Here is a 17,143-nt window from a genome sequence, read left to right as displayed (position 1 = left end):
CTCCGCCCCTTGTCTTAAAAGTAAAGATGGCTGGTTTTTGGCAAACTGTAGCATGAGCGTTCAGACAGCAGTTTTTAAACAGTTAACAGTTATTTTTGTACAAGAGTAGTTCATAGCTACAATTGAAATTTTCAAGATAAAGTGTACACAACGTTATTTCTTATATCTATATATACACCTGTCAGTTATTTTTCATAGTCATTATGACAGAAAATAACTGAAAATGCTAACTTTTGGTGCTTAAAGCTAAAAAAGATGCAGTGTGGCTGTGGAGAAACACTTTTAAAAAGTAAGAAATAGAGCAATTTTTCTGTTCTGGATCAAATAAGCCATTACAGTCCATCCATCCATTTTCTGTACCGCTTATCCTGCACAGGGTCACGGGGAGCTGGAGCCTATCCCAGGGGGACTCGGGGCACAGGGAGGGGGACACTCTGGACAGGGTGCCAACCTATCACAGGGCACAGTCGCACACACTCACTCACCCATTCACACACTAGGGACAATTTAGAGATGCCAATCAGCCTACAGTGCATGTCTTTGGACTGGGGGAGGAAACCAGAGTACCCAGAGGAAACCCCTGAAGCATGGGGAGAACACGCACGCAGGGCAGAGACGGAAATCGAGCCCCCAACCCTGGAGGTGCGAGGCAATAGTGCTAACCACTAATCGAGGCACATTGTTGTACTTAATGATGTGGAACATCCACAAAACAAGTTAGATCCTGTTATCTTTTACGCAATAACAGTTATACATAGTTATTATCTCACAGACATGTTACTACAAAAGTCCTCTGTCCTGAAGACTCTATCATGGCAGAAAGCTATAGCCTTAATTCTAACTCTGCTACAAAGCACTCACACTGGAGACTCCTTCCGAAAGTTTTCTCACAAAAAACTTTTTTTTAAGTGGTTCATGAGGAATGTCGACCATACACAAGTCCCTGTGTAAGCTGTTAATGTACAAATGATAATGTATCAGAATGAGCACGTTTATATAAACCTTGCAGCCAGAACTGTTGTCAGAGCTTCTGTTATAGAAAATTAATCAGCACTTTCTGACCAATCAGAATCGAGAATTCAACATCCCTGTGGTATAAATGTATTCATAGCAGACTAAAACAAGCTATTTAGCCATTGTTAATAGTAGAAGTTTCTTGACATAGGCAATAAATTAGCTACCGAATTTATTAAATTACCTGGAATTTTTTAGCTGACTGTCATGTGAATTTTTGTGCTGGGTTTATATGGATAAATAACATTAACCAGTTCTTATCTGAAATAGAGGTTTACATTTATGGCATTTGGGAGATGCCTTTATCCAGAGCGAATTACAGTAAATACATCCTGATACTGGTTCACTAGGTCACGGACTAAGAATACTACAGTCTTTCTCTGTTAGGGAGGTAATATAGTAAGAAAAGCACACAGACAACACAATCTTTTTAAAAGTACTAATTTAAGTACTTCAGGAAGAAGTAGGTTTTTAGTCATTGTTTGAAGCCTGCAAGTGACTCAGCTGTTCAGACATCTAGAGGAAGTTCATTCCACCACCTAGGTGCCAAAACAGAGAAGAGTCTCGATGCATGCCTTCCTTGTACCCTGAGATGGTGGGACTAGTGGAGCAGTGCTCGAGGATCAGAAGGAGCGTGGTGCAGTGTGGGGTGTGGTAAGTGCTTTGAGGTAAGTGGTTGCTAGTCTGTTTTTCAGTGTTTTAAATCTGATGCAGGCAGCTACAGGAAGCTAGGGGAGGGAGTGTAGCAGTGGGGTGGTGTGGGTTGAAAAGTCGTGCAGCTGCATTCTGGATCAGTTGCAGAGGTTGAATGGCACTCAGGTTTATATCTGAGACCATCTTGGTAACATATATTTTAAATAAAAATGATATATTTACCATAGTTCAGGGATGAAGACAGAGTATTTTTATGTTGGCCTGCTTCTACTGCCTTGCCAGGATGGGGATTTATGCAGAAATATTTTACTATTGACTGATCAATGACAGCAAACTAATTAGCCAAGCATGCTATCATTATTCTGGAATTAACATCTTTTTCATAACAGATAAGATTATCTCTCGAAAGCTTACACGTCCATACATATCCTTAGCATTTTCATTTTATATTTTTTCAGTATAGCAACAATGATTTCACTGCATGAATGATAAATGATCATTTTTGTCAGAAGAGAGAGTGAGGATTCATGTTTACTCGTGTGAAACTGACATCTTATTATGTTTAGTGCAAAGACAGTCATTTTAAATTAGACTTTGAGTTATGGACTGTTGTTGAGCATGTGCTCATGGGATCCTTCCTCATTATGTTTTAATATGCCATTATGATGAAATAATGGAAAATATTAACTTTTGGTGGTTAAATCCAAAATGATGCAGTGTGGCTATGGAGAATGACTGAAAGACAGTCCGAAATAGCCTTAATTTTGGAACTAGAATGAATAGGAAATTTTCTGTTCTGTATCAAGTAAGCCATTGTGATCAGAATTAAATAAACAGCAATTTATGGGAAAAAATGTAAATGTTAAATTCAGTGGCACCAGTGGGAATTTTGGACATCCTGTCTCCTCATTCATGACCCTCGGAACGAGCCATGAAATAAGTTAGTTCCTGTTATCTTTTATGTTAGAACATCTATAAACACTCGTTCCTTCACCCATTATGCTACTGAGAAAGGGCAAAGTCTTCTCTCCTGAAGACACTCCGGTGGCAAAAATCTCAAAGTTACAGCTTTACTTCTGACTGTTACAAAGCATTGAAACTGGAGACTCCTTCCAAAATGTTAGATAAACGTTTGCTCACAGAAAACTTTTTAAAATCTGTTTATGTGGCGTGTCTGCCATTCAAGTCTTTGTGTACAGTAATTGTGGAAATGATAACATATTAGATAAAGCACATTACTATAAAGCTTGCAGCTAGAACTACTTTCAGTGCTGCTGTTAGAGAAAAGGAAACACCTTCTTACCAGACAGAATTGAGAATTCAACAGCTTTCAAGCTATGTAGCCATTGTTAATATTTGTCTGTCAGCATGAGCTTGTTAAAATAAGCAATAAATTAGCTACACAACATTTTAAGCTAAATGTTTTGTGGATTTTAATGAAGGGATTATATGTATACTACAGTATACGGACTGCTGTATTTCACTGAGACCAACCTGAGACCAATTACTTGACTAAACTGATCAAAAAATGTTTGAGATTTTTCTAATTATCTTAATGTTGTGTTTTTTTAAATGATTTTGTTTACAATATAACATTGATTTCGGTAATTTGCTTTCTCCCCGCACTTACTGGTAATGATGGTCTTCTAGCTTGACCAGGTCTGCCTGTGTTTTGGCAGGGGGTAACTGGTCAGATTAAGCTGGATTTTTCAGCAGGTTCAATGGACCTTTATGCAGAAACATTTAACTATTAAATTATCTATCACAGCAAACTCATTATATATACTGAAGTGGAACAGAGGGCACAAAGCCCTGACCTCAACCCCACTTTCGGGATGAAGTGGAACGCCGACTGTGCACCAGGCCTTCTCGTCTGACATCAGCGCCCGACATCACCAATGCTTTTGTGGCTGTTTGAGCAGAAATTCCCACAGCCATATTCCAAACTCTAATGGAACACTGCAAAAATAACATCTTAGTGAGTTTGTATATCTTAAATATAGTCAAATCTATCTAGTATTTCCTAATATGACAATAAACCAAATATAAGATTTTTTAAACATATTTCTAGACATATTTCTACTAATTTCAAGCTTGAAATAGTCTTTTTTGTGGCTGATATATTTTCTTGCTAATTTTTTTTTTATTACTAGAAAGAATTTTTTATAAATTTTTATAAAGAAATACATTTTAATTATTACTAGCAAGAAGCAAAATTGCCAATAGAATAAAATCATTTAATGCTGGAAATTAGTAAAAATGTCTAGAAATAGGCATAATCTTACAGCCTTCCCAAAAGAGTGAAGAATGTTTTATAAATTTGTTTAATTTGTCCAAAGTTGAAGTTGTTTAACATTGGAATGGGATGTTCCAAAAGCACATACTGGTATGATGGCTGGTGTCTGTATACTTTTATCCATATAGTGTGTAGAGCCTAATACAGCTCTTGAAAGCTAATTTATGGAGGAGACCATTTAGGAAACTAGCTGCTAAACAAATCCATTTCTATATTTTTGTGAATACAAATGTAAAAACATATTTAGCACAGAAGACTTTATAGACAGACACCAATCCTGGCTGTCCATTGTCAGTGATTTTACTGCATGAAGATTCTTTTTGTCAGAGAGAAACAGAGTTCATGTTTACTCGTGTGTGAAAAAGACATTTTATTTAGTGCAAAGACAGTCATTTTAAATTAGACTTTGAGTTATGGACTGTTTTTGAGCATGTACTTGTGCAATCCTCCTCATTGTGGTTTAATATGCCATTATGATGAAATGAACCTTCCGATCTCCATATGTTTTGAAAGGAAAAAGCTGAAGGAGTAAATTGCTTTTCCCATCACTGGCTGATTTATTAAATGCATAAAGGTGTGTACAAAATCCATCATCCATTTCTCACATTGGATTTCTAGTCTTCTTTTTTTTTCAGATGCCTTTAATAAAATCATGAATATTTATAATCACATAGAGCATTTCCAGCCATTGCACAAAAGTCAGGTTTACTCAATTACCAAAATGAGCTTTTAGTTAGTTCACAGTGAAAAACAGAGGACATTCATCAGTTTACTGCTTATAATGCTGGTTTGAAGTAAAGGGGGTCCAGAAAGACAGGATGTCCTCTGAAAAGGCCTTATAGCTTTTTATCATTTCTACACAACTCAATGTAATACCTCAGTTGAAAAAAATATCTCAACAGCAATAATGACTCAAGCTCAGCAAGTCAGGTTGAATCACTGTCCTGTTGCGTGAAACCATTATCTCTTTAAAAAAAAAAAAAAAAATCTAACTGAACAGAATAGATTTGTGTTCTCATAAGAAAACATTACATGAACAAAGAATGGTGTAAAATGTGGCACTGAGAGATTTGATGAATTATATTATACAAAATAATAACAAAAAAAAAAATCATGAAAACTGAAAGCAAAAAGAAACAAGATAAAGACAACAATGATTTTCTGAACTGGATTAACTGTCCATTTTATGAAACTCAATCATGCTAGCTAAACAAACTGAAATAATGTGTTGTACAACTCATCTTCAACTCAGATTGTCACAGGATGTTCGTGTGTGTGTGTGCTTGTGCGTGTGCGTGCGTCCGTCTGTCCCCATGTGGTTTTGCAGCAGACGTAAGCACTTTCTGAGTCCTTTATATATACAGGTTTGTATGACCTTTTCCGCCTGTTCAGCCTCAGCCCCAGTTATAAAAGTAGATCTTCTGCCAAATGGGTAAGTATTCCATCAGTGGGCCTGAGCAGACAGGAAGCAGGCATGATTAAGCCATTGCAGAGTAGCGAATACACATGATATTCTTAACCGAGCAGAACATGGAAATATATCTCACTTACGTGCAACTAAGCCTACTCCAGGAATGTAATCAGCCAAGAACCGGAGAAGGAAGAGGATCTTTGCTCTGTGGTTGTGAAGAAATAACATCAAACAAACAATGCCTTAATTCAGACTGGAGTTTTTCAAAAGGCGTGTGCCAAACAGCTCTCTCATCTGATGAGTCCAGAATTTAATGTTTTGGCCTTGGCACAAACTACTCCATTTGGTGGAAACCCAACACTGCTCATCACCCTGAATGAAGCATGGTCATGGTAGCATCAAGCTCAGCATTCCTCTTGACTAATTTACTGCCAGTTAAAATAAATTTAAATGTAATTTTGAATTAAAAAATGGGTGAATTCTTATGCAACCACACTTATGTTAACTTGTCGATATTTTGCAAACTATATTGGCTTCCCCCACCTGAATATTATAGGCTATTTTGCATAGATTAATTTACAACAATAAAAAAGCCTTCATTAATGAAGAATTATGGAAAATGAAGAATTAATCAGGTTTAATACATGCATTATGAGTCAATACATTCATATTTCTGTTTATTTTACTTTTTTCCGGAAATTAATGTGATCACAAAAATGTTGTCTAGGGGATACTCAAGAGGAAAAAGTATATCGCTTTTAGATCAGCCAAACATCCAGCACTTCAAAAACCAGCTCAAATTGAATTATTTACTACACAACATATGTAGTAAGCGTGTCTAATAGAAAACACAATCAAGTTTTCAATTTCCAGTAAAGGCTGATTTAGGTGAACACAAACATGAATGCTTTGAAAATGAGCACCCAAATTGTTAGAGTGAAAGAATATAGAGCATCTCACTGTTTTATGTGCTTTATGGCATTGCAGATCTTTAGCCTACTGTTAAATTGTCAGCAAATAAAAGTTAGTTAACCCAGCAGCTCTTATTCTAGAGACTAGCTGGTTACAACAAGCTCAACAGTAAAAACTAGAAAACCGACAAAAAGACTCAATTCTACTCAATAGTGTTTATTTTACTCGTGTTAAGGGACTTGATTTCTCATTTTTGTGTCTTTCTTTTTTCTTTTCTTATCAGCAGATGGATTGGGAATGTCATGGAGCTTAATCTTTAACTTTAAGGAGATTGAAGTCCTGCCACACTGAAATGCAATCATTGTCCAAGCACAGCCCTAAGCTGCACTCAGGGGTATGGCAATAATCAGAAAAGGGCCTATACATTCCTACTGCATTAACTGTTGAACCCATAATCATCATGCTTTTCAGAATTATTTCTAAAGCATGACAAGTGTCCATATGATGAAAATACATACAGCCAGCCTTAAAAACGGAGGCATTTGTTTATGTTCTTAATGTGCATGCCTTAATAAAAAATAAAAAGCAAGCTCTTACTTGTCTACCGTTTTACTATGTATGACAATAATATTGCCACCTACTGGATAATTCACATAAGTATGCTATTTACATTCACATGCCATGTTTTAGGAAAGCATCATTCCTAAATGCATTCATTAAATAGACTGAGTGATGCGTATTGTATTTTATGTTTTAGATTATAGATTAGATTATAGATAGATTAGAAATAGATTGAGTGATGCGTATTGTATTTTATGTTTTTTGTTTTTCACCTGTATTTTTGCTTTTTGTACCTGTATTTTCTTTTTTAAGGCTCCATGCTAGTGACTGGGATGTTCTGAGTTTAAATGCCAATACTGCCAGAGATCCATTGTATGGTTCTTAACCCCGTATGTACTCTGTTCTATGTTTAAATTGGATTCTGCCTTACTTTAGGGGAAAAAAAGTTATAAATGTAAAAGGGCCTACACTTACATTCAGTGGTTAATTGGATAAACTAGATTATACACTTTACTCAAACACTTACTCAGAGTATCTGTCATAGAAAGGTGAGCGGAGTAGGTAGTAGAGCAGGAGGAAAGCTCTTCTCCTCATCTCGGCCCTCTCTCTGCGGTTCAGTGTCTTCATTGTGTCAGACAACAAACTGAAACTGTCCACAAACAAAACACTGATTTACAAACGGACATACCTGTTCTAATAGACAGAAAACGAGAAGAAACGCTTTCTTTACCTTGTTATCTCCAAGATGCCAGAGATGAGCCATGGCTTCCAGGAGCGTCTGCCACAGAGTCCTAGAGCGGTCACTGAGAGTGTACAGCATTAAGGAAAACACACATTGCATACAAGGTTATAGTATGAATGCTTATCAATAGCGTTGTGATGATATATCAGTACCAAAAGATATACACTCACTGAACACTTTATTAGGAACACTTGTACACCTACTCATTCATGCAATGATCTAATCAGCCAATCGTGTGGAAGCAGTGCAATGCATAAAATCATGCAGATATGGGCCAGCAGCTTCTGGTAATGTTCACATCAACCATCAGAATGGGGAAAAATCTGATCTCAGTGATTTTGACTGTGGCATGTTTGTTGGTGCCAGACGGGCTGGTTTGATTATTTCTATAACTGCTGATCTCCTGGGATTTTCACGCACAACAGTCTCTAGAGTTTACTCAGAATGGTGCAATAAAGAAATCTGCGGATGGAAACGCCTTGCTGTGAGAGAGGTCAATAGAGAATGGCCAGACTGGTTCAAGCTGACAGAGAGGCTACAGTATCACAGATAACCACTCTGTACACTTGTAGTGAGCAGAAAAGCCTCTCGGAATGCGCAACACGTCGAACCTTGAGATGGGCTACAACAGCAGAAGACCATGTTGGGTTCCACTTCTGTCAGCCAAGAACAGAAAGCTGAGGCTGCAGTGGGCACAGGCTCACCAAAACTGGACTGTTGAAGATTGGAAAAATGTAGCCTGGACTGATGAATCTCAATTTCTGCTGAGGCACACAGATGGTAGGGTCAGAATTTGACACCAACAGCATGAATCCATGGACACAACCTGCCTTGTGTCAACAGTCCAGGCTGATGGAGGTAGTGTAATGGTGTGGGGAATGTTTTCTTGGCATACTCTGGGCGTCTAACAAGACCACATTCTGATAGTTTCCCTAACAAAAAATATTTATTTTTTTGTTTATTCTTCTTATACCATAGCAACTTGCCAACTGTAACAATTTTTTAATTATTAAAGAATGACACATCATACTTTTTTTATCCATTCATGTCTGTTTATATTTAGTTAGCTCCTGTTATCACTTATGTTCTCATCCTGAAGATGTTCCCTGTATCAGAAAACTCAGAGGAACAGCCATACAAGTCCCTGCGTAATCAAACCTTATTTTCATTGCTCTTCACTGATTGGCTTACATTAGGATACAGTGCACTAAGGGTCGAGCGATGTACAGTGATTCTGCAATAGTCTCTTGCAGGCCCAGAGGGGTGGGGCTTGCCTGTAGGTCCTCCTCCTGCTCCCTCCGCTTTCTCTCTCTGTGAGGATCTCCCCACAGTCGACTTTGCAGTGAAGACACTAAAGGAAGAAAACAGAGGTTCTTCTGTTCAAAGCACTAAAAATACACAGATAAACATGCAACGACAGCAGCACTGGTCAGTGTCATTACCCAGTCTGTGTCACTTGCACAATTTGTGCCATATCTTATTATATTTTAAAACATTGCCTGATATGTACTGTGCATAACAACGCACTGCATTTTAACTCATATAAACATGGAAAGATTACATTTAAGTGTACACTGAAATAATAATTTGACTTTTAATTTGCAGTTCTTGTAATTAATATGAGTCTATGGGCACTTATCGGTTTAATCAAACTTTATCGATACAAATTTATTTTTAAAATTACAGCATACAGCATTAAAAAATATACACACAGGACTTTCAATGCTGTTTTAGCTCTGTAACTCATGACAGTATATCTCTGTTCGAGAATTGTTCATTTGCCAAAGCTATGTGTTCTCACTGCTGTCTTGCTCTACGTTTATAGCAAATCGCATAAAATAAAAATCTATGACTTTATGTACACTGAAGTGGTTTGATGACATTTTCAAACAATGTAATATTTCTTTACATTTCTATAAAGTTTTATCATCATGTATATATAAAAGGCAGCATCAGCATCTGTGTCCCCTGCCTGATTTGATGGCATGGATCAGGTAGTTAAGCAGATTAGTGGATTAAGCTTCATGCCTCCTGTAGAAGCTTAACTTCCTGTTCAATTTAAAATACACTACAGCTGTGCTCTTATAGAAACATTATGACTTCTTACCACTTCTCAAAGGTCTCACCACTCTCCCTGAGCGCTGTCCAACGAATGTGACATCTTCCTCCACGCTGCTCTGATCTAATTGGGGAGAGTTATATGTAAGACACCACAGCTTTTTACATAAATCAATTTTCATACACTCATCTTCACTAACTGCTTTATCATGGTCAATCCGGAGCCTATCCTGGGAACACTGGACGTGAGGCAGGAGGTCGGCCTGTACACCAATCTATCACAGTGCTCCATGCACACACATTCATTCACTCATTTACACTTAGGGGTAATTCATCCAAGAGTAGCCAATTCATCCACTGGTGTGTTTTTGGGAGGTGGGAGGAAACCATAGAACCTGGAGGAAACCCACATGTACACATGCAAAAAAAAAAAAGCTACCCACTGCACCACACCACCTGGCATGCAGTTAAAAATTTTTAGACCATAAGACGATTAAACTCTCTAATAATGTGATGCAGTTCAGAAAAATTATGATGCATAACGATGAAAAAATTCAAAATTGACATTTCTGTAACTCTTTCCTGATACGCATTCTTACCTCTGTTGTACAGCTGTGTGTCTCTATCCAAAGGGATTATGGGAGGTGATGTCTGGATGCCTGATTTGTACCAGAAGAGCAGCAGGATGCGCAGGATGGCTCTGCGGATGTGGAGGAAGTGGATAATGACGATTTTAGCAGTAGTGCTATCAATCATATAATCCAGAGTGCTGCACTTAGAGTCTTACTTTGCAATCTGAATGAGGACGACGACCAGCCAGCGCCCGGGTTCTTTCCACAGCTTAGCGGCTGCCATCTCAGTGAAGACCTCCACATACTCCAGGACTGAAAGCCAAGTTAGCAGCCTCTGCTGGGAGAGAGACTATTGGAACACACACACACACACACAAACACAGAGATCACTGTGAGCTGCTTTTGTGTAGGTCAAAAGTGCTGATACAGGGTATTTTCAAATGCCACCCTAAACTCAATATAAGTTCAAGCTTTCTCTACGGAGCTCCATTAAGGCCAGTGAGAAAGAAGCCGAAGGTCATGAATTCCATCTCGTTTCCCCTGCGCCCCAGGCTGAGTGTCGCATTTATTGCACCACTGAAAGTGCCTCAGTCTGTAAATGTGTTTATTTTTGAACACTGAGGTTGGAAAACTCAATGATAAATATGTCGCTCTAGCACAAATGAAGAAATAAAGAGGTCTCAGGATACTCGGCTCCAACACACATTTTTTCAGTATTAGACTCAATTGAGGTACAGAAATCCAGCATATCAGGACCGGAACTTAAGCCAAGGATGGATAATACAGGCGGCAATACAACATAATGCATTTTAGAGCTCTTTTGATGTGGTGTGATACATTGTGATATGTGACAGTGTTATTGTAATACAGTATAATTGTGCCGCTTTTAATTCTTGTACTTTCTGACATACGCAAACCTCTTGTGAAAGAGGTTTGGCATATTAGCATTGAGGCCACACCCTTTCACTGGGATTGACAGACACAGAGGCCACGCCTCCATCACTAGAACTGACAGATCAGAGGCCACACTTCTTTTACTGTAACTGACAGGCACTGAGGCCACACCTCCTACAATAGGACTGACAGGCCCATGCCTCTTTTACTTGACCTGACAGGCATGGAGGCCATGCCTCCTTCATTAGGATTGACAGACTCAGAGGCCACACCTCTTTCACTAGGACTGACAGATTCAGAGGCCATGCCTCCTTCACAGGCACAGAGACTGAACCTCTTTGACTTTGCTTCTGTTTACTATCTGTGGCATAATTTGGTTTCTGGGGATTGGGGATTGACCCAACATATAGTCCTGCTCCATTATTGTTTTAGTAGTTATTGTACTGTCTTAGTTATTATACTGTTTTAGTAGTTTTGTACTGTCTTGTGCTGTTTGCACACGTTTCATGTGCACTTTATGTCGAAATGTGTAGTCTCATATAGTTCTGTTTGGTGTAGCACCATGATCCTGGAGGAACGTTGTTTTGTGTTCTAACTAGCTGTATATGGTTGAAATGACAAAGCCACTTGACTTGACTTGATATAGCAAACAATACACTCTATACTACACAGGGCAAAATGTGGTCAATGATTTGCTTGATTGATTTTCCCACTGTTCTGCTTCTTGAGCCAAGGACACACTGTTCCTGTTCAACTCTTGCAATTCAACTCATCTCCAAACAACTTTATATGCGTTACTATGCCAACAACACACAGGCCCACTGCTTTCTATCAGTGGCTTACATAAGTGGACTGACTGCCAGGAAAAAAGCTTGGAGAGAAAGAAATGGAGAAAGACAGACAGAATGTGGGATGAGACTGAACAAGAACATCCACAGGAAATTACCACAGGCAGAGTCTTGGAGAGAGCCTTCCTTAGAATGTCATCATTCAGCAACACCAGCAGGTTTGATGCTGAATACACTGTAAAACAAAACAGGCAAAGAAGTCAGGACAAAATGAGGCATTGACACCATTCTCGAGTTCTTAACATGTTAGTGTTTCCCAGTTTGAGACACCTAATTCAACTCATCCTCTAACTGCCATGCGTTTCTGACTGCATGATTGCCTTACAGTGCATTAAAAAAAGAAATATGCTTACAGTTGTATACTGCGTCTGGCTTTGCTGCATTATAGGGGCAGTTGTACTGTTTCCCACATTAAAATGTCAATGCACATATTTGCTATAGTTAATTCGAGCAAAAACAAATCATTGTGTGAAAGAACTTTGTGAAAGGTGGTTAATATTTAGGACACTGGCAAATCATCCACAAGCTTATACTGTTACACCAAACACATGTTTTGGAGTTAATCACCACAAATATGCCCAGGAACATGATTTCAGCTTTCAGCAGTTGTTCTATCATTTACTGAGACTTGGTTCATGTTTTTTGGCATTCATGTTTATCAGCTCTTGAATTATGCAAAGTTTACAGAATACAGAAAACATTAGCTCTTCTTCTATAATGTGTCGTGACTAAACATGAAGTCTGCTCTGTGTTAATTAATTAATTAAACTGTCTGAACACTTTAATTAAAACTGCAGCATAAGGAAAAATATTGTACTGTAATAATATTCCTACATTAAATATGATATGCAATTAGGGATGCACAGATCAGAGCATCAGTAACGAATAACGGAGCTGATACTGACATGAAATGCTGGAACAGTACTGGCTCACATTTGACCTATGACTCAAACAACCTGCCTCCATTCCACCTATGATGTTTTGCACAACTTAACAGCAAAAGAGAAAAAAAAAAGAAAAGCCATTGGTGTACTGATACTTCATGTACATGTTGGTGAACCATAGTGGTGCTAAGTTATTTGAGCGGTGCTAAGTTATTTGAGACAAAAATTATTTGTGTTTGTCGGGTCATGGGAATAACAGGTAGGCCTGCAACAATTAATTGACATAATCGTTTAGGTCAATTATGAAAAATGATCATTGTGGAGTATTGTTATCAACATCACCAAGCCATCGATAATGCACGAACTTTTAAAATGAAAGCTCCTGCTTTAGAGCCTGACGTTATAGCCTCATACTACATTTCATTCAAGCGGCTTGATTTTTTTTTTTCAGTGTAGTAGTAAAACACGTGCAGCAATTTCATAATTTAATGAGGGTGGTGAAGTTTGTTCTGTTTAATTTTGGCTTGCGATGATTAATGACAAGGCAAGGTTTATGTGATTCAATCCAGTTTAGATAGATATATAGAGAAAGATCCAGTTAAGTCAACAAATTTCAAGCACCTTGTGTTTTTATTTGTAATTTCAACTGGTTATTGTTCTTGTAAACAGGAAATAAAGGGAATAATCATTAAATTAGCCCTAAAGGAAAAGGTCTGGAGAGTAACAACATGTTGAATATTAAGTTATTCCTCACCATTTTGTTTTAAATTATATTATTGGAAACAAAATGTCAAATAGTCATTTTCATTTATTAAGCCTCATTTAATCCAAATAAAAGATTATTCATCAATTAATACATATGGATAATCAAGTATTAAAATATATATGTTCATAAAAATTCATAAAAACTCACAGAAGCTCTCGCCTGAAGCATACGTTTGCTCAAGAGCACATTTTGCATTGCATTTTCATTTGCATATTTTAACCTTCTGCAATATCAGGATCTGGCCTTGCAGCATAGCAAAGGCCAATTTAACAAAGGAAATCTTATTAATATTTTAATAAAAAAAAAAATTAATTAATATTAGTATTAATGAATCAGATTCAGCAAAGGTTAATGAGTTGGTCAGGTGTGTGAGAATAGGGAAAACACTAGTTATACTACATGATGCATGGAACTAAAGGAGCAGAACACAGGAAGACTCAGTGAATACTAATAGCTAAATGTTTATAGAAGTGAATCTTACCCAACTCAGAAAGTTCATGAGAGTCTGAAAAGCGGCCTGTAACAGTAAAACACAAGTTAGAGAAGTTTTTTCATCCATGTCATCATGCTTAGAAAGTAAGGTCTGCGTCCCAAACTGCAGATTACTGTGTGTCAAATATTAAGCCACATATATTGATGTATGGTGACGTTTACCATTTGACGACTGTGACATATACATTATTGCATAGTTTGCTGTTTGGGGCGCATCCCATAATTGATCAAGGGTTAGAGGGAAATTTTTTTTGGAATGTACAGATCTCTGACATTAATTGGAAAGAGGCCTGGTTAAATCCATATGAATTTTGTATTTCGAACAAAGTAAAAGATGCACACTTACTTCACATATACTTCACAAAATTTACCCCTATAAAGCAACTCTATCAAAGTTCACTGACAACAAATGCACTTTCTGTACTGTAAATAAGGAAGACTTGGCTCATCAGTTTTATAACTGTCTTGAAGATTTTGGTCTAATGTCAGTTCCTTCTTATCTGAACTGAGGAAAGTTAACTATAAGTTATCTCTGAAAGATATTATATGCTCTTATACACACAGAAGCAAGATGATGGAGGAACGTTGTGTATATTCTGCATGCTAAGTACTATATTCCCAAACAAAAATTTGAAAAATGTATACCAAAATTTAACTTTATTTATTTATTTATTTTACTAGAAATTGAGTTACTGAAAAAGTCCTTAATGCTTATTAAATAAATAAATAAATAAATAAATAAGAAACACTATTAAATTTTATGGAGAAGAACTTTACAATGTAAATCCCTGACTCTACATCCCCAAATATTATTATAAATTAATCAGATTTAGCAAAGTTTAATAAGTTGATCAGGTGTGTGAGAATAGAGAAAACACTAGTTATACTACACAATACAAAGACGTAAAGGAGCAGAACACAGGGAGACACAGTGGATACTGAAAAAGTCCTTAATGCTTATTATTAACAGCAAAAACAAAAAACAAAACAAAAAAAATTTTTTATGGAGAAGTATGTTACATTTTAAAGTCTTTAAAGTACAATGCCCTGACTCTACATCCCCAAATATTATTATTAATTAATATTAATACAAATACTATGGATCTTGAATTTGCATTTGGGAAAAAGGAAGATAATCCTTTGTCCTTTTCCCTCCCTCTTTTCAGACTATGTGGTTTAGTATGTTAAATAATATATATATGTATATATATATATATATATATATATATATATATATATATATATATATTATATTTTACTTAATCTTTACTTGTTAGTTATCAACCATCTGTTCCAATATAATGTAACATTCCTGTAATACCTAATAATAATAATAATAATAATAATAATAATAAAGAGTAAGGGTCCTGGGCAGCTACCTACAGCTTGTACTCTAAAATGTTGATAAATTCAGTCTTTAGAGCTAAATTCCTGCATTAAAACATGACAACTTGGCTTCCAGGCTTCAGCAAACATTTTACCACCATTTTTACTTTCACTTCCTCGAAGCCTCTGACCTGCTATGAGATAAGACAGAGTCCGCACTGCGCTCTCCAGCTGCGCCGTAACGCCCGGGTTCCGGGTCACATAATCCCGGTAGCGCTCATACACACGTGCAATCTTCTCTAAATACACTCCAGACATCTGTGCAGCCTAATTAGCGCAACATCACAGGAAAACCCATTAATTAGACCACGCAACAGTATGTGAATGATACTTCCGCAAAGCAATGCGCTTCCGGCAACAGCGTGACAACTTCCTGTTGAAGGCGGAGACGAATTTAAAGGGACCGCGCACCATAAATTCGTCTCAATCAAATGAATGCCTCAAATCGCACCTATGGACTATTGTAGACTTTTTGAGCAGAGTTTTCAAAATGTATTCTGTTACAGTTACAAATCACTTCATAAAATATGTAACCAATAACATAATCCAAGTATCACAATATGAAAGTAATGTAATCTGATTACTTTTGGATGACTTCAAGGCCACATGTGTAAATACAGTCCAGAAAAAAGCAACATGATCTAAAGTACTTTTATTTACTCTGGATTCAAATTCAAATATTAGTTTATTAAGTGTACTTTGGGATGTGCTGTGTCCAAGTTAAAGCTTTGCTTGTTTGAAAGGAGGATGCAAGGCCCCTTGTCCAGGAACAGCTGTCTATGTCAAAAAATTAATTTCTTTGATTTTAACAAAATGTACTTACTTTGTTTTTTGATGTAACTGTGATGGATTACAGTTAGCAGTTTTATGTATGAACGTCTTTTCATGAAGGCTATTCCGTTACTCCCCAAGCCAGTTTTTGAGTACGCATAACTGACTAGTGTGCTAACACTAGGAAATATGAACAAATGTAACACAATTAAAAAAAAATCTGATAGACTATTTTATTGTAATTTATTTTTGAAAAATGATTAGCACAAAATTGGTATTAGCAGTGAGAAGAGGTTGACAACTTATTAATTAAACACACTTACATGGTTGAATAGGAAGTTGCCTTGCCTCCTCTCAGCTCCAGGGTCCATCGAGTTTCTGTATGTGCGGAGGTTCACGTGTTCCCCCTGTGCCTGTGTGGGATTCCTCTGGGTTCTCCAGTTTCCTCCCATCTCCTAAAAACACGCCAGTAGGTGGATTGGCTTTAATAAATTGCCCCTAACTGTGAATAAGTGTTCAACTGCCTTGCTGTGGACTGGCATCCCATTCAGGGTGTCTTTACCTCGTTCCCAGTGTTCCCGGGATACGGGATCCACCAAGACTCTGACCAGGATAAAGACGTTAACGAAGATGAATGAATACACAGTCACTGTATTTTCATTCATTCTTCCCCCCATCAATTCTTAACTGTCCAGATGCAAGAGTATTATCACAGACAGTCTCAAAACTGTAATCTTTAACAAACTGTACATTTAAATAAATAATAAATAAAACTTTGGAAAACATTATGTCAACATAGAATCCTCCTGTTTTAGGGCAGATGCCTTGTTAAAACTAGCCAGGCTTGGTAGGCTATATTCATTGAACGGTATTTTATAAAGA

The 17,143-nt window shown here is 37.2% G+C and overlaps 1 protein-coding gene across 1 annotated transcript; it reads right to left on the bottom strand.

The window, feature by feature from the left end:
* Window positions 1–4,313: 4,313 nt before the first annotated feature.
* On the bottom strand, window positions 4,314–15,860 carry pex16 (peroxisomal biogenesis factor 16). The gene is made up of 11 exons (XM_026914329.3): window positions 15,622–15,860; window positions 14,094–14,129; window positions 12,061–12,137; window positions 10,436–10,569; window positions 10,248–10,348; window positions 9,698–9,772; window positions 8,792–8,941; window positions 7,579–7,651; window positions 7,375–7,497; window positions 5,516–5,580; window positions 4,314–5,417 (listed from the first exon to the last, which is right to left on the bottom strand). The coding sequence occupies exons 1-11, from the start codon at window positions 15,746–15,748 to the stop codon at window positions 5,359–5,361; spliced, it is 1,020 nt and encodes a 339-aa protein (XP_026770130.1). The 5' UTR covers window positions 15,749–15,860; the 3' UTR covers window positions 4,314–5,358.
* Between the last annotated feature and the right edge of the window lie 1,283 nt (window positions 15,861–17,143).

The sequence above is a fragment of the Pangasianodon hypophthalmus genome, chromosome 6 (genome assembly GCF_027358585.1).
Source record: "Pangasianodon hypophthalmus isolate fPanHyp1 chromosome 6, fPanHyp1.pri, whole genome shotgun sequence".
In the NCBI taxonomy this organism is placed as follows: domain Eukaryota; kingdom Metazoa; phylum Chordata; class Actinopteri; order Siluriformes; family Pangasiidae; genus Pangasianodon; species Pangasianodon hypophthalmus.
This window is presented reverse-complemented; position numbering and strand designations above follow the sequence as displayed.